Source organism: Pinus tabuliformis, chromosome 4_2 (genome assembly GCF_031772625.1).
Source record: "Pinus tabuliformis cultivar Carrire ecotype Pingquan chromosome 4_2, CPIR1, whole genome shotgun sequence".
In the NCBI taxonomy this organism is placed as follows: Eukaryota; Viridiplantae; Streptophyta; class Pinopsida; order Pinales; family Pinaceae; genus Pinus; species Pinus tabuliformis.
In genome coordinates, this window is record NC_142304.1 from 458437279 (window position 1) to 458463055 (window position 25777).

The 25777-nt window shown below is 38.5% G+C and overlaps 1 protein-coding gene across 3 annotated transcripts in view; it reads right to left on the reverse strand.

Annotated features, from left to right (window-relative positions):
- UPL6 (ubiquitin protein ligase 6) overlaps nucleotides 1-25777 on the reverse strand; it is a 395397-nt gene that overhangs the window by 162848 nt on the left and 206772 nt on the right. For all 3 annotated transcript variants that reach the window (XM_089428856.1, XM_089428854.1, XM_089428855.1), the window contains exon 18: nucleotides 12365-12432. In XM_089428856.1, coding sequence (XP_089284982.1) covers nucleotides 12365-12432 — 68 coding nt within the window. The remainder of the gene's footprint in view (nucleotides 1-12364; nucleotides 12433-25777) is intronic.

Sequence of the window (25777 nt, forward strand, 5' to 3'; positions counted from 1 at the left end):
AAGTCCCATGATGTCCCTCTGAAGCCACTGCGTTGTTGTTGTTGCTACTGCACTGTGCCTCCCTGCACTGTTGCAACTCTACTCTACAATGCTCAGACTTAGCGTTCTAGCCACTACATCTATCGCTCTCAACACTCCTTTGCACCATCTGACACTTCGTCCATCCTGCTACTATTGATTTGGGCTCTGTAGCAAGGTATTGATCCGAGAGGTGGACTCCTCAAGGATGCTGCCCATCTGTAGCTCTTTCGAACTACAGCTCCAAATTAGCCCACCTCCCTCCTGGAGGTATCTCGGTTGTCATGGTGAACTCCTCCTCGATCTTCGCGGTTGCGACCTTCAGATCGTGCTTCTCATCTTTGTCCTTCTTCCTGAGAGGACATTGTGTTGAGTAGTGACCCATTTCACCACACCTAAAGCATTTGATCTTCGAGATGTTCTTCTTCCGCCTATGTTTCTCCTGCTTCCCCTTCGATGCAAGGGTTGCATTCTCATCCTCCTCCTTGGGCTTCGACCCACTACTGCTGCTTCTGTCAAGCTTACACTTGACCAAGTCTTTCCTCGACTCCTCTTGCTTCAGAGTTCCCCACATCTCATCACAATTCGGCAAAGTCGCCCTGCCTAGGATACTCTGGACAAAGACTTGTCACTCATCTGAGATAGAATTGAGGGCCAGTCTAACCAACTCGGACCCTTGAGGTGTAGAACCCACAGCTGCTAACTCATCACAGGTCTCCTGAAGTTTCGTGACGAACGGATCTATGCGCTCCCCCTTCTGCATATGTGCAGATCTCAGTTTCTTCAATAAGTACACCCTTCGCTACTCGAAAGATCCCTGATATAGCGTAGACAACGCATCCCACATCTCCTTAGAAGTCCCTCTGCTAGCAATGTGACAGACTACATGATCCTTGACTCCATCGAAGATCATTATCTTTGCCTTTGCCATTTCTGCTTTGTATTTCTTCAGTGGATCTGGATCTGCAGGCTCAGCCACCACACTGTCGACATATATCTTAAGGGAATGCTCATCTACAAGGAATGACATTCTTGCCTTTCAGATGACATAGTTGGATGCTCCGTCCAATCTATCCTGATCCCTCAAACCACTGGTTGTCATCTCTACCACAAAAAATTGTCGAACTGCTCCTCTCTACTCTTACTGCTGCTGCTCAACCAATAAGAGAACGAACTTTTTGGCGGGAAGTCTACTGACGAAAAGTTCCCTCACTGTGCTTTTCTTCTCTTCTAACGTTTTTCTGACCAACAAAACCGTCTCCAGAAAAACTGCATCCCACCAACTCTTCCTCACGGTGAGGCTTCAACGCGTCTCCCTCTGCCACAGCAAGATTTCGATCTGGGAACCCTTCTCTCTGTCAACTCACACAGACAGAGACTGCCTCGAAATTCAACCCTCCGGCTAGGACTGCACAAGCCCCTCTAGGGATTCAAATTGTTTCATTCTGCATCTTTGTTGACCTCCTTTTCTACTCAGAGTTGGGTTCTTTGGCACTGTTCTTCTTGCTCCACCTGCACTTCTCCGATACCATGTGAAAAATTCCTTAAACCCAAGAATTCCTATTGCAGCGCTAATGATATTTCTTCTACTTGTTAGATTTACATGAACAAGTTATTTGTCGTTTTCTATGGCAAACATTGAAATACATACACTGCAGCCTACACCAATTAAATAATATGTTGAAACAAGAAACTAAACAAGAGATAGATACAACACAAATGAAACAGTTGTTTTTGCACAAATGTCCCCGGAAAAACCCAATGCGAGAAAACCGGTGCAACAGATCTGAGGGTTTTTATTATCAAGTTGAAGTTATTTCTTAATACAATATCTGGATGCCTTGCTGGCAATCCAATACAAATAATATCACTCGGCAAAAGAAATTAGTGAGATTACCTCACTCTACACTGCAAGTCCCACTGATTCAGTAGTTGAACAAATGAATTCCCCAACTACTTCTACGCTACCCCTGCGTGGGCCCTACGTCAGCCTCTAAAGCCCTGCTTCTCAACTAAGAATCGATTTGCCCTTAGAAGCCTTTTCCAAGCCTCTCGGCTCAAAAACGTTAGCCTCCTCAGCAAACTCGAACTTTTGCATTGGAGGCCTCTATGTTGCTCTGCCTGGGGCCTACATAACCCCTTCCTGGCTCTGCATCACCCTCTCTGCCCTTCGTGCTACCTCCTTTGTGTGTCTCTTTGCCTCTCTGCCGATTATTCTTGGCTCTGGAGAAGATCCTCCAACCAAAACTCCCTCTGCCCCTCTCTAGGTGATCACTACAAATCATTGTGCTGCCTCTAGCTTCAACGATTTGATCTCACTGATCAACTCTCTATGTTGTTTTCCAAATGACCTCAAACCTCCTTAAATAATCTTCTCATTGACAATCAACAGCCCAGATTAAAAGCTAATCAATGGCTAAGATCATTTCTGTTTGATTCTCATCTTCTTCTAAAAGTTACACCCACAGTTAAATTAAAAGCCATTAATTATTTCAATTTCCTAAGTTTAGACCTAGGGTCTCATTGAAAATAATTAATTATTTTAATAAAATTGTCTCCGAGTGGAATTTCCCAAAATGTTTTCTGGATTCTTCGGAATACATGTGCCCAAGCCTCCCTACAAAATTTGAGACTTAGAGTACATCCGATGCCACCAGAAATCAACAAGAGACACCAAAACTTTGATTTCCTTCTTCTCTTCCTCCTTGACCAAACTCGCACTCCTTTTAGCCCCTTCCTTCAACTTCACACTTCTTCCCAGCTTCCAGCTTCAAATATCGAACTATGCTTGAGAGAGTGAGATGCTCAAATGACGTCAAACTGCCTTGTATATATAGCCTTCAAATGAGATCGAATTGCCTTCCTTGAGGTCGGCGTGATCTTCTTGAGACCGACTTGGTGTGGAGGTTATATAATTCATTTTTTACTCGAAAATAATTATTTTTACATGTTCAAAAGCCCAAGAATGCTCTCATAAAATATACAATGACTCTAATGACTCTTTATTTATCCTAGGAGTCCACAATGGGGACTTTGACTAATAAAATGATGACCCAAGCATGAAACTTATGTTTTAATAAGTCATTGTAATAATAATAAAAATTCTTTCAAATGCATTTTATGAAGATCGAACCTAGTTACATTTTTCAACACTCCCTCTTAACTAAGGAGGTATTCATACAAAAGATCTCAAACTATATGAACTATGAAGAGTTTAGGCACTGCATTGCCATGGACTAGATCCCTGACCAAGGAAATCTATCCAAGGTCTCTCAACAATTTAGGCACCACAATGCCACAGATTAGATTCCTGACCAGGGCAATCTATCCAAGGGGGACAAAAATGGACTAAAGCTTTCAGCCTCTCTAGGTACCATCAAGCTCCCTTTCTAACCATCAACCTAGGGATCTAGATGTGTATCCAAGGTTAGAGCTCCATGACTAATGCCACCCTCCCTAATTCGGGAACTAGACATCAATACATAGCGTTGGTCAGATGTCCTCCTAGGCAATGTGTCTCACACACAAGGCCTCAACAAATGTCTCCCAAACTTTTATCATCATCAACAAAATCTGCGATATCGACTAAATCAAGCATGCTTCTAAGATACCCAAACTTCTTATTAGGAAGAGACTTTGTTAGTATATCAGCTACCTAATCGTCTGTCGGGACATACTGTAGCTTCACAATCCCATCTTGCACCAAGTTCCTAATATAGTGGAACTTATTGTTGATACGCTTCATCCAAGCATGAAACACGGGATCTCCAGACATCTTGATACAACTTTGATTGTCACAATTAATCACAGTAGGATCCAGAGGCTTCTCGAACAAATCTACCAGAAGCTTCCTCAACCATACAGGCTACATTCCTACTTCGTATGCAGCCACGTACTCTGCTTTAGCACTACTCAAAGCAATAGGATCTTGCTTTCTACTCATCAATGAGATCATGGCAAATCCCAAACTAAAGCATCCTTTGGTAGTGCTTCTTCCATCGATCTCACTACCACCCCAATCAAAATCTGTGAAACCAATCAATTGACTTCCTTGCTATTGTACTTTAGGCAGTGATGTATCGTACCACAAAGATATCTCAATATATGCTTGGCAGCTATCCAGTGATCATGATGAGGCTCCAAATGAAACTGACTAAGGATGTTCATAGCAAAGCATATATTCGGCCTATTAATTACCAGATACATTAGAGAACATACCAACTGTCAATAGGAGGTAGGATATACGAGGCTTGAGTCGAGCTCCTCAACTTCTTGAGAATGGTGATCATAGGAGTAGTCATGGGCTTGGAATCCATCATCCCAAATCTGTGCAACAACTTGATGATGTACTTTCGTTGCCCCAAATATATCTCCCCAGGATTTTGCCATACCTCAAAACCTAGGTAATAGTGCATCAGTCCTAGATCCTTCATCTCAAATTCAGCGGCCAGCATCTTCTTGCATTCTTGTATTCTTCTCTCCACACCTATGATGAATAGATCATCCACATACAATAGAATAATGATTGGCTCATTATTCACAACCTTAATGTAGATATTTGGATCAGCGGAACTCTCCACGAACCCAATTCTTAGAAGGTATGCATCCATTCATGCATACCATGCCCTAGGAGCTTGCTTCAAATCATAAAGGGCCTTCTTGAGTTTACAGACATGAGTATCCCTACCATTTACCTCAAAGCCTTCAGGTTACATACTTCCTCATCAATGGTCCCATTTAGAAATGTTGTCTTCACGTCCATTTGATGGATGTTCCATCCCATTGTAGCAGCGAACGAAACCAAAGATCTAATGGCAGTATACCATGCAGTGGTGCAAAGGTTTCTTCATAATCTATTCCTTCCTTCTGAGAGAAACCCCTTGCAACAAATTTGGCCTTTTATTTATCATTGTTTCTAACAAGAACAGGTTTGATCTTGTAGATCCATTTTGAGGTGACAACCGATATGTCACTAAATCTAGGAACAATTTCCCAAACCCCATTCTTCATGATGGTTTGATATACTTCCTACATAGCTTTCTTCCATACTTCTTGATGAGTAGATTCTTCAAGTGTAGATGGTTCTGCTTCAATTAGTCTTGTCATATATGCAGCATATCCATAATATCTCTTCGGCCTTTTGCTTTCCCTAAAGGTTCCTTTCGCAGCTCCATGCCCTTCAACATCTTCAAGAGTCACTTTTAACCAATTTGGCATTTTCCTTGTGCTTGGTATGACCACAGGTTGAATAGGCTCGCTTGGTCCTTCTTCTTCCTCTTGAATTGTAGAACGGTTGTCGGGTTGTACTTTTTCTTCTTCAAATATGGGTAGATCTTCGTCACCGGAATCAATAGGAATATCCTTTGATCTTTTGTAGACATGATTTACATCAAATATAACGTCCCTGCTTACTTCAATGTGTCTCCCTTCCTTAATGTAGATTCTATATGCCTTTGAGGAGAGACTATAGGCAACGAAGGTCCCTTTGTTGGTTGTAGAATCCAACTTCTTTCGTTTGTCCTTTGGAACATGGATATATGCAGGACTCCCAAAGATTCGGAGATGGCCCACACTTGGCTTCTTTCCTGTGAATGGTTCCTCGGGTGTCATATTATCACAAATCCTATGAGGACTTCTATTTTGAATATATACGGCAGCCATTGTTGCTTCTCCCCATAGAAACTTTGGCAAGTCTTGATCAAGTAGCATTGCTCATACACCTTCTTCAATTGTCCTATTCTTTCTTTTAGCCACTCCATTTTGTTCGAAATAGTAGGGAACAATAAGTTCTTTCTCAATTCTTGCTCCTTTAAATATGCAATCAATTCTTTAGAAGTGTATTCCCCACCATTGTCGGATCTCAAAGTTTTTATCTTTCTTTCGGTTAGGGTTTCCACTTCGCATCTAAACTCTTTGAATTTTTCGAATACTTCATCCTTTTTCTTGAGAAGGTAGAGCCATGTCTTAATTCTTGCTTCTTTACAATATGCAATCAATTCTTTAGAAGTGTATTCCCCACCATTGTCAGATCTCAAAGTTTTTATCTTTCTTTCGGTTAGGGTTTCCACTTCACATCTAAACTCTTTGAATTTTTCAAATACTTCAGCCTTTTTCTTGAGAAGGTAGAGCCATGTCTTAATTCTTGCTTCTTTACAATACACAATCAATTCTTTAGAAGTGTATTCCCCACCATTGTTGGATCTCAAAGTTTTTATCTTTCTTCCGGTTAGGGTTTCCACTTCGCATCTAAACTCTTTGAATTTTTCAAATACTTCATCCTTTTTCTTGAGAGGGTAGAGCCATGTCTTTCTGGAGTGATCATCAAAAACTGTTACATAGTAAAGATGACCTCCAAGTGACTTGTCAGACATGGACCCACAAACATCAGAATGTATGAGGTCTAATATTTCTTTAGACTTTGTTTCACTATTTGAAAATGGTTTTCTTGTATGTTTTCCCAAAGAGCATCCCTTGCAAACTCCTTCATGATCTTCTTTGATATCGGGGATGCCATGAACTAGATGTAAGAGTAGGAATGACCTTGTAGTGAAGATGACCATATCTTCTATGCCATAGCTCAATAAGAGAGATTTCCATATGAAGTAGGGCTTGAGGAGATGGTGTAATAACTCTATACAAACTTCCTTCATGAACTCTGATAACCCTTGCTTTATCAATACTTGAATCATTTCCCCAAACCAAGACCTTTCCATCAACAAAACAACTCTATCTCCTTTATCTTCTAAGCAAGAAATTGAAAGCAAATTCTTTTTCAAACCTGGAACATATAGTATGTTGTTGAGAAACCAATGCTAGTAGGATTAGGGTTAGATTTCTCTTTCTAGATAATTACTTGTGAATTACGTTGGCTTCTTTTACTTATTTGTTATATTATCTTTCATCAAGCAATTACCAAATTATGTGTGCATGAATATCACAAAAACACAAGACACAAGATGTAGCGACTCTGTCAGGGAAAAACCCCCTATCTAGGGGAAAACCCCATGAAAATCTCTTCCTTCAATAGTTTTCCTTAAGACTCTAGACAAAGACCTGCTCCACACCAAGCCAGCCTCTCCTTCTTCAATCCAACCTTCCACCTAGCAACAGCAGCGCTTCAACCCTAGCAACTTTGACTTGACAGCTTTCGACATTAGCAGGAGCTTCGACTTTGACTAGGAAACTTCAATCTCCTCAACCAACCCACACAAGAGAGAGAAAGAGAGAAAGACACACCAAAACTTTGATTTTCGTCTTCCCTTCCTCCTTGACCAAACTTGCACTCCTTTTAGCCCCTTCCTTCAACTTCACACTTCTTCCCAACCTCCAGCTTCAAATATCGAACTATGCTCGAGAGAGTGAGATGCTCAAATGAAGTCGAATTGCCTTCTATATATAGCCTTCCACTGAGGTCGAATTGCCTTCCGTGAGGCCAACTTGATCTTCTTGAGGCTGACTTGGTGTGGAGGTTACATAATTCATTTTTGACTCAAAAATAATTCATTTTACATCATTCGAAAGCCCAAGAAGGGTCTCATAAAATATAAAATGACTCTAATGACTCTTTATTAATCCTAAGAGTCCACAATGGGGACTTTGACTAATAAAATGATGAGCCAAGCATGAAACCCGTGCTTTAATAAGTCATTGTAACAATAATAAAAATTCTTTCAAATACATTTTATGGAGACCGAACCTAGCTACATTTTTCAACACTACGATGGTTAAAGATTGTTGTCAGAATAAGAAGCATTGTAAGGATGATAGGATGCATTAGAGCTGAAATAGAGATGACATCATCATAAGAAGCTTGGAAGGATAGTTGAAGTAGATGGCTACATGATCATAGCATTCATCATGATAGAAAGGAAATAGCTCATGGTATCTTCATTGAAAGCATATAAGGACAACCAAGTAGAGGTATATATGGTTGGAGGAAAGTCATCTAACAAGATAGAACATAAAGAAAGGTTACCATACAGGAGCATTTGCAAAACGAGGATCATTCAGATCCTCCACTAGAATCTTTATAAGAAGATTCGCCTCTGCCTAGAAGAAGCAAATGTCTCGCTCCACCTTGTGTGGGATCCATTGTTTAGAAGGACGATGGCAAGGTGACAAAGCAGTGCAGCATGTCAACATGGTTAAGTACATTTATCTTCAAGCAAGGAAAGGAGGTTGCCGAAGGAAGTCTAAAAGACCACATGAAGGAAGACGTATGTATATATTTAGATAGATAACATCATATTATCATATGGTTGCAGTTAGAATGGTTGAATGCTCTATCTCATGAACAAGATCGAAGAAGAAGGATCTCTTCCATTAGAATGATGCATGAAAGCATGTAGTCAATGTGCCTTGACTTCTTCTACATATTGATAAGATGAAATCAACATAATATGACCTCATATGGAATATGAGGTGGTTGACAAGCTTGGTTCCTAGGTTGAAAGAACCATGTAAAGAAGATCGTGAGGAAAGCAATATGTGAAGAAAGGAAGAAGAGTTCGTGAAAGATGCGACTATAGTCATGTAGGCTAAGATAAGCGTTCAACATCCAATAACTAGAAGTATTAGCTATCACATCTCCATGGAGAGATTATGAAGACCTTGATAAACTCTGAAAAAGGAGGAGACCCTTGATATTGAATGTCATGGAGATGGAATCATATGTATAGGATGTTTATGTTGCAAGAAGTTGATGTCATGACAAAAGGCCATCACAAAAAGGTAACTTTGATTTGATGTTCATTTTTTATTTTTGAAATCATTTGGTTGGGTTGAAACAGGCCTACCAAAAGAAAGTTGTAGATGTCACCTACAACTGGTACTCATGTGATTAGATGGAAAATCCTGAAAAAACATGACTTGGAAGAGGTAGTTGTATGAAGAAAAGCCAGATGTGGACTAAAAGATCACTTTTTGATGAATAGAAGGATGTAATGACTATTGGTTCAACATATGGTTTGTTGAAGGAAATTGATGGATGGTCGATGCCCTATGAAGAAGATCTAGAAGATGAAGGCTCCATGATGAAGAAGTTGAAGTTTATGACATTGAAAGAGGAGCCCTACAAGTAACTGATAGTACCATGATCTCCACCAAAGAGAAGGTGGTTGTTGATTGGAAGAAAGTCCCTAGTTAAGAGGGAGCTTGGGCAAGTCCCCAGGTAAGAGGGAGTTTGGGTATATTCCTTTTATAGAAATGTGTAGATCCTCCCTACTTGAGAGGGAGAGATAAACACATCATTCTTGTCTTTATGTTATGAAGAAAGAATGGAGGATTGGGTAAACATTTGAGATTGATTCTGATGCTCTTTGAGGATATGGTAGGGAATCCAAGAGGCAAGAGTAGTCGAAGAGGAAATTCCTTGAGGATGTGTTATTCCAAGATAGGAATTGTCCTAAAAAGACATACCCTTTGAACACCCAGGTGGGGTATGTGGCTTAAGAAACAATGATGATGGGGTCTATCAATCATTTGTCTCGCCAGCATTGTACTTTGATCTTGTGGAGAGGTAGAGTTGTTAGTCAAGGCCTTGCTATGTGACAATGTTGGTTGGTATGATGAGATACAATGAGATACGCTGAATTAATAGCTTATGAGATGGCTTACCATTCTGACTCTTCTTATAAGTATTCTTCAGTTTAAGAATATCCAAGTACCATGTATGGATTATGAATACCTCCCTAGTTAAGAGGGAGTGTTGAAATATGTAACTAGGTTCGGTCTTCATAATGACAATTGTAATCATGATTTTATGTATTTGATACAAAGAGAAAAATAAAATTATTATTGTCATTCTTGAGGCATGGATTTCATGCTCAAGGTTATTTGGTTTATAGGTCAAGCGACTATTGAGTGCTTCTAGGGCTTGTTTTTGAGTCAACAACTCATAAGAGACATTGTCATGTATAGAAGACCCTTTTGGGCATGCTGCATATTGTAAAGAAAATTTATTCGAGGCAAATTGGAGTCAAAGACCCTCCAAGACCTTGTCATAGTATTACAACAAGTCGCCCTTCCAAGAAGAACAAGTCGGCCTATTAGGGCACTCAAAGAAGCCTATAAATAGAAGCACTTGGCCTCATTCAAAGGACATCAATCATTCATCAAGAAGTTCAATCACAAGGCAAGAAGAAGTCTTATATCAAGCGAAGAAGGAAGAGACAACAAGAAAGATAAATCGAAGTATTTCAAGCATTCTTTTGGGCTTTCTTTCCTCACACGTGAGAAGTTAGGGCATCAATCTTGTTGTATCAAGTATCGAATTGCAGCCACACTAGGAAGTCGTATTGAATTGCAGTCAACTAGGAAGCCGAGATTTGCCTCTAAAAGAAGTCTCCCTTGTAAGACAAATTACCAAGAGAAGAAGCCATCTCAAGCAAAGAAGAGCGAAGGATAAAAACATTGTATTTTCCCACGCATGCAAAAACTAGAGTTTCTACAGTAGCCAAAATTGCAGTCATAAATTGCAAATCCGAAGTAGAGGTCGAAAGAAAGAGTTGCAGCAAATGTGAAGTTAGTTTTGACTTGGCTTGGATTTGCCAAAAGAAAGTTCTTCAAAGGAGAAGCTTGACTTGGTCTTGGAGGGGTCTTGGTCAAGGGTTATAGGTCTTGGAATTCATCAACTGAAGTTCTATAAGAAGAAGAAGAAGAATTCTTGTGGGTTTTCCTCTCAAAAGGAAAAGTTTTGGCCCTGGCTGATAGCCTATATCTTATGTCGTCTTGCCTCATTGTTCTTTATTGTTTGGTAGTTGTTTGATGATAAGAACACTAATTATAATCAAGTGAAAGAAGAAGTTAATCAAATTAAGTAAAAACACATAACAAGTAGTTATCAAAGTAAGAGAAATCACCTAATCGAACTGCCCCTAGATTTCTCAGCTTTGATCTTCGTTGACTTTGGAAGAACTTGGTTTGTTTGGAAGAGATCTTATTGTTGGGCCAGCGTGGTCCTTGGGAGGAACTTTGGCTTTGGTCTTGGGTCTTGGAAGTCTCATTTTGAACAGATATTATAAGAGAAGTATTATTTATGGGTTTCCCCTTGGAGGGGTTTTGCCCTGGCTTGAAGCCTATATCTTGTGTACTTTGTCTCTTTGTGATCTTCACTGTTTTGGTAATTGCTTAATGAACAAGAAATAAAAGTAATAAAAGGCCAACTAATAATCACAAGTAATTATTAAGTAAGGAAAGTCAAACATTATATACTGGATCCTTGATTTTCCAACATGGTACCAGAGCTAGGGTGCAAGAAGGAGACCGAAGATCTCATCTTAGTTGGCACTCTCTACTCAATGGCAAGGATTATGAACAAGGCTTTCAAGTTTCTTGGGAGTCTCATTGTGACTATCAAAAAATGCATTGGAGCCCGTAAACTAGGGCATTGGAGCATCCTACAGGTTGGGGCCTCCTTCAATTGGAGCTAAAACTTGATGTAATTATGTTTTAAGACAAATATTAAGAAGCGTTCGATGTTTTTTGACCCGGAGGGGGTTTGCCACCTAAAATCTGTTTGTCTACTGTCTTGATTATTGTGCATTTTTGAATGGTATTGTTCACTGTTCATGAATGTTTATGTTTATCTTATGCTAATGAGAATTAATGCTCTGAAGATTAAAATTAAATAATTGGACAGAAATATTGATTCACCCCACTCTCAGTGTTTCCACTAGAAAAAGCAAAGTGTGGAGATTTTATCTATTGTTTTGATGAAGAAGAGGACAGTAGTAAATAAATTGCCTCATCAACTTCAACTTCAAAAGATACAACCAAATTGAATGGGTGCCAATTATAAAGTTCAAGGAAACATTGAGCCAGTGTATGCGGTACTGCTACTTCAAGTATGTTCAGAAGATTGACTGAACACAATTAGCGGCATCCTACATCAGAAAATGGAGGAATATGAAATAATTATGCTATATAATTTGATTGTTTTCAACTGCCAAGGAAAGACATAATCCAAAACAAAGACACTAAAGGAGGTGTTTAGAACTTTGATGGTAAGGAGCCTGTGAAGACACGCACAGATGGAGGTAGCAATATGGAGTAAAACTAAAGTTTAAGTCAGCCTCTGCCAGCAGTCTAGAAGATTGACACAAAATTCGAGCAGGATAAATAACAATTCTAGTGCTCAATCCAACCATTTACAAATAAAAATTGTGTATGCAACATGCATATTTATGAGTTTTGACATTTGAAAGATTTAATGCATTGCAATGAGAAGTTAGTCTATAAAAGCATACAGAGAATACCATACAATTTGTATCCATTTTCTCACCCACACAATACATCGGCATCCAGTCAGTAAAAACAAAGAATTCACTTTTATGGTATCGCAACATACTTTTCTTTGAGCTTGCTCAAAAAGAATGTGGCAAACGGTATGTCAACTAAAATCCCTTCAAACATTGCCTGCAGAATAGCAACATAAAATAAGATGCATGTGAGCTAGCTAATTTTATTTTTCCATTATTTTCGCTGCTTTACAGATGTGTCACCATAGAAATAAAGGCACATAATGTGGGCAGTTGAAACGGACTAATACATTTATTTCAAGTCAAATGCAAACTATGCTCTAACTGTCATGCACCTAAAAAGTTAGTCCCTGCCGTAACACGGCACCTACACATTACAAATCAAAGTTGCTTCCTTGTAAAGTTGTTCACACTAGCTTTAATGAAAACTAACTTTAATAATATAAGATGTCTCTAAAAACTAGATACAAGAAATAATTCTTTATCCCACATCACCCCTTTCCAAATGTAAAATGAATATTTACCTCCATTACAACCTCCTGAATATGTCAGTTTTACTCATTTGCATTCAGTTGCGAAGAAAAATATTTTAAGGAATCATACCAGTTTTAAATTTTTAACAAGCTTAAATTTTTTCTATTATTACAATAATCCTACATGGAAATTTGGTAAAGCAATATTAAAAAATTTATAAAAATTTAAATATAATAAATCTAACAATTTTCAAATTAAACCAAAACAGCAACTTAAATTTCCATATCTATTATTGGCCATAAATGGCTAATGGAACTATAAAATATACAAAGAAGAGTGAACATTGGGTAAGCCATGAACCGTGTTTTACTTATGACTACTCATAAATTACAAAGTTCTGAAATTCAATTGCCTCATTTTCTCACTCAATAAAAGGGTTGCATCATCAATTTGAACAATGCAAGCATAAAGCCCTGGCATTAATTAGATGCAGGAAACAGACAGCTTTTCCCCATCATCAAGATATGCATAAGCCACAACATGTAACTTTTCATTAACATCTTTCACAACAATTTTGAAAGGTGAAAGAGCAACTTTCTTCCAATTTTGAGTCATCTGATGAGTGAAGACCAGATTTGCACAAAGACCACAAGGGCACAGAGTGTAGAAGTGTCCCTAATATAAAGTTTCCCATCACAATTCTTGCTATGATCTAGAGAAGCAAAAAATGAAGCATCCCTTGCAATATGAGACAATACAGTCAGTGGAAGCAGTGTAGGCATGAGGTCGTGGAAATCACAGAAAAGGTCATCATAATTCTGTGGGCAATTATGTTGTCATTGTTGTTATTAGAAGATGCTTGCTTCCCAGCATGCTTAGATACGATAATTTTATTAATGTCCAACAGATGAACATAAATAGGGCAATCAGACTGCTTAGAAAATTCCTACAATTTTTTAAAGCATTTATTATCAATATGCCCTAATTTATCACAATACCCGAGCTCCTTTTTCATTTTTTCCATTCTTGATTCAGCAGAACTTGATGCTCTGTGCACTTTTTCAGGACTCTTATCACAGTTCTTACAATGTTAATGTTGCTTATCTTTGGCAAGATGAGCCTTACCTTGTATGCGGTACTGCTACTTCAAGTATTATCATAAACACTTCGTATGAGACCTCTTATTAAATTACTTGAATATAAAAGATAAAGAGAATTGAGAGAGATATTCCTTCAAACATATGGCATGAATATAAATATAAACGGGATAAATTTCAATGAACAGCAAATCAGTTCAGTTAGACTTTATCAGTCTGCTACAGGAAATTACATGGCCATATTCTTACTTCAAAACTTGGGAAATGATTCAGAAAAATGACACTATTTACTGTATAAAACTTCGGCCCTGCCAGGGTGATTTGGCCCCAAAAATGAATGCTAACCTAGCTCTGCAATCTGGCTTTCGGGTTTGCTGAGAAGTTGTACGTCTTGTGATTACTCCAAGGAGACTCGGCCTGCTCAACCTTCTGTAATGATGCATCTCCTTAAGGAGACTCGTCCTCCTCCAAATAAAATGGCATGGCCTGTCAAATAATCAGTCTTCACACCTGAGTTACTCGGCCTCCCCAAAACACTTTGATCTGTTCAAGAATTTGGTCTCCAAGGTATATAAATCTGCCCTTCAAGAGCACTCCCATCTGCACCTTGATTTCAACCTTCTCGAGGGTAAACGGCCAAAACCCTGCACTTTCGAATTTTGGCCTGCTACAAGATGAGTAACTCAGCCTACAAGATCTGAGGAAATCAAGCCTCTTACATAGATCAAATTGACCTTTTAAACTTCAATGGAACTCTTCCTCTTCTACTGGTATAGTCGGACTGCTAATGGATGATGACTGCAGCCCTCACTGTCTCAGAACTAAGATTCCAGCCCTTGCTTGCCTCAGAAGATAATTCGCTGCCACGGAATGATTAATCCAGCCCTCACTGCTCAGAGACTAAGATTCCAGCCCTCACTGCTCAGAGACTAAGATTCCAGCCCTCACTTCTCAGAGACTAAGATTCCAATCTTCATTTTGCCTCAAAAAGATGATCTTCCAACGAGAATTTGGTTCTATAGCCAGAAAGACAGAAGGATTGCCTATGGTGGAATCTTTCACCACCAAAACCAATCTGGAAAAGGGGTCTTAAAACCCTCCAAAACCCTCAGCTCAAAAACCAGAAAGAATAAACAATCATATAATGAGAATGAACCTCCTCCCTCTTTTATATAGTTTTGTCTTGGGATTTTACCCACCTAAATTCAAATTTATGCTACTTTTCCCTCCTAAATTCAAATTTAAGTTACTTTTCAATTTCCTTCCTTTTTAATTGCCACATGGGCTTACTTGCATCTGCTCTGCCGCTCTACAACTCTAACCCTAGGCCTGCATCTTTTCGGTGCTTATGTAGCTGACCGACTATGTCGATGGGCTCAAAGGGGCCTCCTCCCCCTCCCAAGGACGACCTGGCTGCATTTCAAGCACTCGTTGTCATGCTGCAAAAAAAGTCACGAAACAAAGAAAATCAATCAAAGTTTGTCAAGAAGGCGGAAAACATCTCGTATGTCATGCTCCCATCTGCAATCCAACGCACAACCCTCACCTACTCAAATAGAGCTTTGGTGGGGAAATTCACTGGCATGCGGCCTTCCCCAAAATTGATGGATCAAAAAGACTTGGAAGCCAATGATGAAGGGAAACATCATTGTGTTCGTTGTGGTAACAGTTTCTACGCCTTTTTGTTCAAGATCAAGGAGGATCGAGATGTTATTTTCATAAAAGGGTCATATTTCTTTGGAACCAAAATGTATGTATCTCAATTGATGGTCATTACATTTCAATTCGGACGAAGACATCCCTACCTCTGTCCCAGTCTTGGTAAAACTTCCAAGACTCTCGCTTTCATGTTAAAGTGATGATTGCTTGTGTGCCACTGGGAATGAGTTAGGCCGCTCTCTGAATCACGTCGAGACCAAGCGTTATCAATTTGATTGCGCAAAACTTTGTGTGGAGGTAAACCAGGAGAAAGAACAAGCTTCAGAAATCAAATTGACTCAAGGGGAGTGGAGTCATTGCCAAGCTCTAGACTACGAACAAATTCCCTTTAAATGTCGATTCTACCATGAATATGGGCATTTTTCCAAGGACTACAAAAAAGCGTAAGCCTAATAAAGGAGAAGGACCAAAGAAATCTCAAGAAGAGCAGTGGAAAACGCAATGAAGGGGAGGAAACAGAGGTTGGACAGCGACAAATAGAAACCCACAAGGGCAAAATTGAAATGCAGCTTCCACCTCGACAAACCCCTTTGAATCCCTTCAATCACAGGGCAAACCTGAGGAAGAAGCACAATAGAAATAAAATGAAGCTCCAAAGACAAATGAAGTTGAAACTCTAGAGGCAAACGAAGAAACCTTAGGAACATAAGAAGGGGAAATTTGCCATTCAAGCCCTAAGAAAATTAATTATCAAGAAGGAAAAGAATCCTCTCCAGTTAGGGTTCAAAACAAACTAGATCCTCCAATCCTAGTCCAAAATAAAAATAGCTCACCAACAGTAACCAAAGGATCACGGGTAGTAACCAGAGTCATCACAAGGAATACAAGGAAAAGCTTGAGTGGGGGGCCATGATTCAACCAATCATGAAACAAAGAGGCACAAGAAGGGTCAAGGAAGACTTTCAAGCAAAGAAGAAAAAGAGGTAGAGAGGTTGAACTAAATAAAAAGTTCAGAAGCCAACCCCAAATCACGAATGTGCTAAAGTATGTGGAAAATTATAGGCAAGGGAGCGCCAAAGTAGGAGGTCGTAAGAAATCCAACCCCTTTAAAAATCATTGAAAGTAGTTTCATGGAATACAAGGGGATTGGGATGTTGGAGAATGTATTGGGGTAGCTAATTAAAATGATTCTTCTTATCCTTGACAAAAGTTTGTGATCTTATATCATCTTTATATTCTTAGTTAAATTCTCTTCATCAAACAATTATCAAGAGCATAAACAATAAGAACAATGGACACAAATAGAGGGTCCAAGCCAGGGCAAAACCCCTCCAAGGGGAAAACCCAAAAGAACTTATCTTCTTATAGAATCTGATCAAATAAGAAAACTAAGACCCAAAACCAAATTCAAGACCTCCAAGCACCAAGTCAGCCCTCCAAAAAAGCCCTTCCAAATATACAAAAGTAAACCTTTGTCAACAAAACACAGATCTCATCAAACTTGCTCCAAACTCAAATTTTGGCCTCCAACTGCAGAATTTTGTACCTGCGTTTAGTTCAGAAATCTCGGCCTCTTTAACTTTTGCAAAAACCGTATCTTTTTCACACGTGAGAGAGAGGTGGTCTCCTTCCTTCACTTTCCTTTTCTCCTTGTTTCCTTGTCTTTTTGTTCTTCTTTTGTCCTCCTTTTATTGCAGATCGAACTTGGTGAGTCAGTGCTACAAATGTGGTCGAAGTAGTCTCTATATATACCTTTTGTATTAGGTCGAATGGCCTCTTCTAAGCCAACTTGTCACTAGCAAGGTCGACTTGTGCTAGGACGATTATTTGACTTTCTAGACTCAAAATAAATTGTTTTACCTTATTCATCTTGCCCATATGGATCTTATATATATGGCATTGACTTTCTTGACTCATGACAATTAATCTTGTGACATGAAAAACCCTAGAACCATGAACAGCATGCTTAACCTAGAAGACCAATCAAAAGAAGCATGAAACCCATGCTTGAAAATAATATTTTTCTTTTCTTCTTCTTGTAGCATAAGATATACATAATGACAAGAATACAATGAAAATTATGAAGACCGGAACTAGTTACATTTTCCAACACTCCCTCTTAACTAGGGAGGTATTCATAATTGTACACCTGGTACAAGGATATTCTCAAACTAAAGAGTTCTCATAAGAAGAGTCGGATTGATAAGCCATCTTTAAGCATCAACATCATGACCAACATTGTCAACATAGTAAGGCCTTAACTTGACAAGCTCTTCTTATATCAAAGCATAATGTTGGGAGGATTTACACGAGATACCACACTACCTCTTCAAGCTACATACCCCATCTGGATTTTCACTGGGTATGTCCTTTTAGGACTATTCTTATCTTAGATTCCTAATCCTCAAAGTATACCTAATCCTCAAAGAATATTGGTCCTCTTCAACCACTCTTATCATGGATACCTGTCCAATCCTCAAAGAGTGTCGTTCCACTTCCTATCTTGGATTTTCTATCCTCAAGGAAATCTCAGATGATTATCCAATCCTCCATTCTCCCTATCATGGCCTTCACTTAGACGTACAGTTATTAGTCCTGGTCAGTGCATGACACATGATAGAAGAGAATACAATGTTCATCATCGCCCCCTCCCAACCAAGGAGGATATCTTCATTCCCTCTTTAATCAAGGAATGGATCCTTGCTCCTTCAGAAGTATTTGAGGAGACTTCCTACTCCTTCTAAAGCATAGAGGAGATTCTTTTACTTCCTTTCAGTTGGGAAGTCATAACCACAAGCCTTTTAGCTTGTCTTCATTAATGTATCTACTACTACTTCTTCATGGAGATTTTTAAGTAGTAGCCACATGGCTCCTCCTTTCTTTTGCATCTCATCATGTTGAGCTTCTACGTTACTGGATATTATGTATCCATCCTCTTCCTTTAATCTTGTGACAAACACATATCACTTTCCTTTAGTCATGATTAATAAAGGCATTTTATTAAGCCTGTCATAGCTCCCTTTAAACATGAAAGTGGTCTTCATTAAAAATTAGGTTATCCTCTTATATTGCTACCTTTCAATCCCAAGATGATGTAAACATCTTGACTACATAATCCTTCAAAGATTTTCAAAACCATTCACTCAATCCATATATTCCTTGAATCAACTTCAACACCAACAGTTGAACTTGCCTCAACTGCCATTATGCAATTCTGCAATATCCTTCTAGGTAGCAAAACAATATGTTAATCACATAACCAATACCAAAACATTAATATCATAATTACCTCATTATGGTGGCCTTTTTGGACTTTGCTTTCTTCTGAGATCAACATCCTTTCGCATAATTCATCTCCATATTGTATAAGAATCTCTCTACATGCATTCATCTTGATCAGGGCGACCACAAACTTGATTACCAAGCTACAATATCTTCCTTGTAGTTGTCACTGTTAACTCCCTTTCTTTCTTTCGGAGACTATATTTGATGTTGATCAATATTGTTATATTTATGCCATGCAATCTTGTGTGGCAGCCATGATCTTTGGCCATTCCAAAGCATGTCAAGTTTCTTCTTTTAACCATCAAGTAACCATATGAAAGGCTTTCCAAACACACTTTTACAACCAACTCTTTTATAAAATTCTTGTAGACATGAACCCTACCCTGGAAAAGAGTTACTTAAAATGTGCATACCTTTGCTTCAATACAATCATCTAGCCATCCTTTCTTGAACGAGCTTGCTTCTTATTCCTATCAAAGATTGAATTCTTTTCCCAAGAAGAAAAAGACTTTCACTATGCCTTTCATACTGCAACTTGACCATCTACATTCCTTCATCCTTCAAAAGTATTGTTTCCATACTAGATGGAATATATACCAGTCATGTCATAATGCTTCTTCCAAGAACCTTCCAAAATGATGGTTCTTATAGGATCTTGATGATCCCTCTTTGCAAAATGACTACCTCTAACATTATGTTAGAAAATGATTGGATGAACTATAATATGCAATATGATCCCATTCTTCTCATTCTTTGACAGCTAGATGACTTTTCAAAGCAATTTGATTAAGTAGACTCTAATTTCTCTACTATCATATGCTTCTATCTATGATGCCATACTTTTACAAAAATCAAGACTCTTCTAGAGAATGCAACAATGCATGCTATTCTACTTTCTACTTAATAAAAGAAAGACAAATTGCATAAAGAACTTGGTAGGATGCAGCTTCCTTCAATAGTAAAGATCCTTGGGATCTTCTCCTTTTGGATTCTTCTTAGGTTCTCTCTTTTCTTCAGTTATGTGAGCTTCACTTCTTTTCTTTCTTTTGTTCTTCATCTTGTTTGGACAATCCCTCTTGAAGTGTCCATACTCACTGCATCCAAAGCATTGAATCTTGGACATTTTTTACTTTCCTTTGGACTTTCCAAAGTTCCCTTTCTAGGTTTTTGCAATAAACTTTAGATTTCCCATATGATTCGGTATCATCCTTTGCCTTTATCCTTGTTTCTTCCAAGATGTGTTGAGACCATTGTTCATCAAAAGGAGTAATATCCCTTCACTAATCACAAAATTGCTTTAGTCAGGTGGTAAGGCATTTAGTACATAAGTAGTCATCTCTCGATAGGAAATGACTCTCCCAAGCGCTTGCAATTGGACTTACAACTATAAGATCTTTAGAAGATATGTATACATATCTCCTTTCTTTGACATAGTTCTCAAAGGTTTGCATCTAGGGTTTCCAACATCACCGACTTGTTGCCCTTCAACAACCTTAAGGTAACCCAACCAAGTTGTTCAACTTCGACTCTATCCACTAGTAAAACAATGTCAAAAAGAAGAGATAATCATGCATTGATTCCTGCTCCTCTTGTCCTTGGGTTCTGTGCAACTTTTGATCACTCGCTAGGGCATACATCAGCCCGAAAGTTTGCTCCACAACTCTGCGCTTTCCTTCAATTTCATACCCTCATACTTGCATTGTACTTTTCGTGTATGCAACCTAGTGTGTAGAGACTCGTGCACAAAATCAACCTAGATCTCTACTTCCATCCCTCGGTCAGCGATCTATTATCCTCGACCCTCCTTGAACGAAGCTCCTTCTCCTCATTAGGGTCCTTTACTTTTGTGGCTATTTCAAAGATCCTTCCTTGATGTATTTTCCCTTTGGATGTCTTCAACAATAGTTTCTTCAAAGAGTGGATGATGATCCCAAGATTCTTTTATGCTTCTTTCTCTTCTAGATGATGGAGTGTAATAGAGATCCTTCCAAAAGAGCCTATCCTTCTTAAGATGATGAGGTCTTCAATGAACACTTGATGCAGTAATATTCCTTCTCATTCCGTGTGTCCTTTTGCAAATGATTCCCTTTGATCTTGAAGTTGCCTTCTCTTGCTTCACTTTAGCTCTAATACCATGTTGGAGAATGTAGTAGGGAAACTATTTAAAAAGATTTTTCTTATCCTTGATAAAAGTTTGTGATCTTATATTATCTTCTTTATATTCTTAGTTAAATTCTCTTCATCAAACAATTATCAACAGCATAAACAATAAGAACAATGAACACAAATATAGGTTCCATGGCAGGGCAAAGCCCAAATAAGGGAAAACCAAAAGAACTACCTAACTTCTTATAGAATATGAACAAATGAGAAAACCAAGACCCAAAACCAAAGTCAAGTCCTCCTCCAAGCACTATGTTAGCCCTCCAACAAAGCCCTTCCAAATAGACAAAAATCAACCTTTGTCAACAAAAGCCAGATCTCATCAAAGTTGCTCCAAACTCAAATTTCAACCTACAACTGTAGAATTTTGGACCCACAATTACTTCAGAAATCTCGGCCTCTTTAACTGTTGCAGAAACCCTAAATTTTTTGCACATGAGAGAGAAGGTCTCCTTCCTTCGCTTCCCTTTTTTCCTTGTTTCCTTGTCTTTTTGCTCTTCTTTTTTCCTTCTTTTATTGCAGATCGAACTTGGTGAGTGAGCGCTACAAATAACATCGAAGTATTCTTTATATGTACCTTCTTTATCAGGTCAAATAGCCTCTTCTAGGTCAACTTCTCACTAGAAGGATCGATTTGTGCTAGGAGGCTTATTTGACTTTCTAGACTCAAGAGTCGATAAATTCTTTTACATGATAAATCTTGCCTAGATGGGTCTTATCCATACGATATTAACTCTCTTGACTCATGACAATTAATCTGATGACATGACAAACCCTAGTAGCATGAAGAACATGCTTAACCTAGAAGACCAATCAAAAGAAGTATGAAACCCATGCTTGAAAATAATACTTTTCTTTTCTTATTTTTCTTGTAACATAAGATATACATAATGACATGAGTACAATGACAATTATGAAGACCGAGACTAGTTACATTTTCCAACATGGGAAACCCCTTTAAATCCCTAGCTCTAAAAGAATTAGTAGTTCAAGAAAAACCTCATATATTGTTACTTCAGGAAACAAAGCTTGAAGAAAGAGATCTTAAATATGTCAAAGTCTTTCTGGTGAAGAAGTGTCGAATTAGCTCATAGTTCTCGTGGAGATTTTGGTGGTTTAACCAACTTTTGGCTAGAATCACACTTCTCACAAATTGACAGCATATCCTCAAGATTTTTTATGGGGCTTACACTGGAAGATAAAGATTCCAAGGAGCAGACCTCTGTTATAAATGTTTACGCCCCAATAAAAAATAGAGATAAAAATGAATTTTGGGATTCTCTTATCAAGCTCAAGGATGATCTCTAGCACACACTCTGCGTTGTTGGCGGAGACTTCAACATTATCTTGTTCTCTGCAAAAAAGCGCGGGAGAAATATCATTAGGGATCCTTTCTGAGAGAGGATGGAAGATTTGATCTCCGAATGGGATCTCTTCGACGTAGCTCCAAAAAAAGGTAAATTTATGTGGTCAAATAGAAGGGTTGGGGAAGGGCATGTTGCAACCAGGCTAGACCACTTTCACATCCATAGAAAGATCAAAGGTAACGAGTGCATTTCATATATCTTAGTTCCAGGAGAATCTTATCATCGACTTATTTGTTTGAATATCAATCCCCTAGAAGATTCGAGACCAATCCCTTTCCATTACAACCCAAGTTAGCTCCAGGAAGGAGTTGTGGATATTATAAAGCAAGCTTGGATTTCCCCTATTGAAGGATCTCCAACCTTCGTGTGGGAATCAAAATTAAAAGCAATCCAGAGAGCTCTCACATCTTGGGCCAATGTCAACCACAAACCTCATGGTCATCAAAAAATAGAATTATAAAGGCAATTAAAGCAGCATCAAAGTTTAACGGAAGTTGGTCCGTTGGAAAGATGGCACATTGACAGAAAGGAGGAGCCAACTAAACAAATCCAAAATATTCGTAGGCAAGAAGAAAAATATTGGAAGTTAAAATCACGAACTACCTGACTAAAGGCAGGGGATCATAACACATTATTTTTTCATAAACAAGGCAAGGCTAGGGAAATACGCAATCAGATCAACGAAATAGCTCCAGAGGGTAGACCAAAAATATCTACCTTCATGGAAATAAAGCAAGAGGCTTTCTCTCATTTTCAGGAGTTATAATTTGCAGATAGAGAAGTCGATCTAGACAAAGCAAGGGACTTTATTCATGGAAATAAAGCAAGAGGCTTTCTCTCATTTTCAGGAGTTATACTTTGCAGATAGAGAAGTCGATCTAGACAAAGCAAGGGACTTTCTCTCATGTATTCCTATCATTGTCTCTAATGTAGAAAATCAATAGCTCTCTAAGGAGATGGAAGGGGAGGAAGTTGTAAAGGCAATATGGTCTCTAAATCCAAATAAAGCCTCAAGTCCGAACGGCTTCTCAATAAGCTTTTATTAATCCTTATAGTTTCTTATCAAAAGGGCTTCATGTGCATGATTAATACATTGCAAATGAAATATAAGTTGGGAGGAAACATGAACTCTTCATTCCCCACTCTGATCCCAAAAGAATCCAAATCATGCTCCTCTCACTTCACGCCAATCTCCCTATGTAACTCTACTTATAAAATTATTACGAAAGTTGTTGCTAACAAGCTAAGGAAGGTTCCTCCGGCAATCATCTCTAAAAATCAGGGAGGGTTCATGCAACATCGACAAATTCTAGATGATGTCATATTGGTTCAGGAGGCCATTCATTCAAGCAAGAGTGGAGAACCTGGCATCGTCATAAAGTTGGACATGGAAAACGGCATTTAATCGAGTAAGTCACTCCTTTCTCTTCTTGTTCATGGAAAAATTTGGATTTAGTGAACAGTTCATAAGATGGATAAAGGCTTGCATTGTCAAAGTTCCAGGGAAGCAGAAGCACCAACTTTTTTCATGCTCATCCCATTCTGCAAGTTATATATTGCAAATGATCTTAGTAAAACCTTGAGTCTATGTAACCTAGATAAGCCTATAATTTGATGACGAATTCCATCCTAGGAGGTTTTTTAACCTCGTTGATTACCTGTGTTTTTAGACACAGCTAATCAGAAGAGTTTTTTCCCTCCAACTTAAACCTCAAAGCTAGGCTGAAATTTATTGTCGAATTATTAGGTGCGTCCTAATGTTTTTAGTCGAGTTTGATGTAAAAGTGGTTTGGGAATAATTTAAGCTAATTGGCTAAATTATTTTATTACAAATCACTTGGTTTACCAGATCATATGGTGTCGTAGATGGCTTATGTGTCTTGAAGGCCTAATCCAAATGTGTATTCCCTCTTCGAGTCTTGTAAATGAAAATCTTATGTATTACAGGACTGAAAAAATAATTAAATCCCCTCGTGTCAATTAATTAATTTTCCTGGCAAAATAAAATTAAATCCTAAGACAAAAATTAATTAATTAGAGTCAAATTAAATGTGTTGGGAGAATAAATTCTCTAAATGGGAAAATTCGTGGGTCTTGAAAGAATCAATTTTTAAAGGTCCTCCACCAAGGGAATATTGTATATTTTGAGAAAATTTGGATCCTTGGACCTTGGTGGTTAAGTCAAAATCAATTTTTTGACGAAATTAGCTCTAAACAATTAATCTTGAGCTAATTAAAATGGAAATAAATGATGAATTCGAAAATTTCTCAAAAATAAAAAAATTAAGGGCCAAGATTAAAAGATCTTGAAGTGTTTATCAACGGCTAAAGATTATTTTGATAACAATCAAAGAAACTAGTCGTTATTTTTCCATTTGGAGGTTTTATCTATTAATTAGAGAGTCAGTTGAGTCTCTAGTCATCTTGATCTCTTGCTAGAATTGTTGTTGAAGCATTTTGTAAACTATTGTCCCGTTGGGAACTATATTTTCTACTATAATAAAAGACTTTGGGGTGCAAATCAAGGTGTTCTTGTTCGTTGATTTGTGGTATGTATTGACTACGGGCTTTCTATGTGGCACTTTATATTATCATTTTGAGATAATACATCGTGTTTGCAGGTACTCAATCCTCACTATCCAAGTTCACAGATTGTGAGCAAGGGTTACTTTGCTTGGATCCTTACTTTTTATATGGTGGACTAAATCTTCGCTAGGGCTATAGTGAGCATAATTTTCTGAAAGCGTTTTAGTCATTCTTTCAAGGAAAAAATATCATAAAAAAAAATATTTTCTCAAAATCTATTTTAAAACCCATGTATATTTTGTAAACTAATTTTGTAATGTTAATTGTAAATTATTTTTCTAACTTGGGTTACAGTTGTAGATTTATTTTGTATATATTTGGGGTTTGGGTGTTTTTATTTTCATTTGAGCGGGTTGGACCAAGAAGTCAAGTGGAAGAAGAGCAAGATCTAGGCCCTTGAAGGTAAGATCTAGTCTCTTGGAATTTTTTGCAGGGTTTCCACGAAAGAATTTTCAAAAAAATCAAGGAGTTGAAGCATAAAAAAAAAATTGAGCAAGGGTTTCAAGGGTTTCAAGGTTTTCAAGGTTCCTAGCCCCGGTTTTCTCCTCCAAACCCCCAGTGTCCCCTCTCTGGCCTCCTGCGTCAACCTTTTCAGCCTTCCTAAGGCTACTCATGACCCTTAGGGGCTGCGGCCTCCCATCTTCTCCCTAGCCGCGAGCCCAAAAGGCCTTGCGACCTCCTCTTCGACCCTCTTAAGCCTGTCGCAAGCCATCCATCTCCTCCTCGGCCATCCAGCCTCTTCTCCCTCCATCCTCCTTCGCTTCCTCTCTTCTCAGTCTCCTCTCCTTCCTTTCTCCCCTCGGCTCGCCTCCCTCAACCTCCTATCCTCTTTTCCCTTGGCCACAACCCTCTAAGAGCTTGTGGCTTCCCT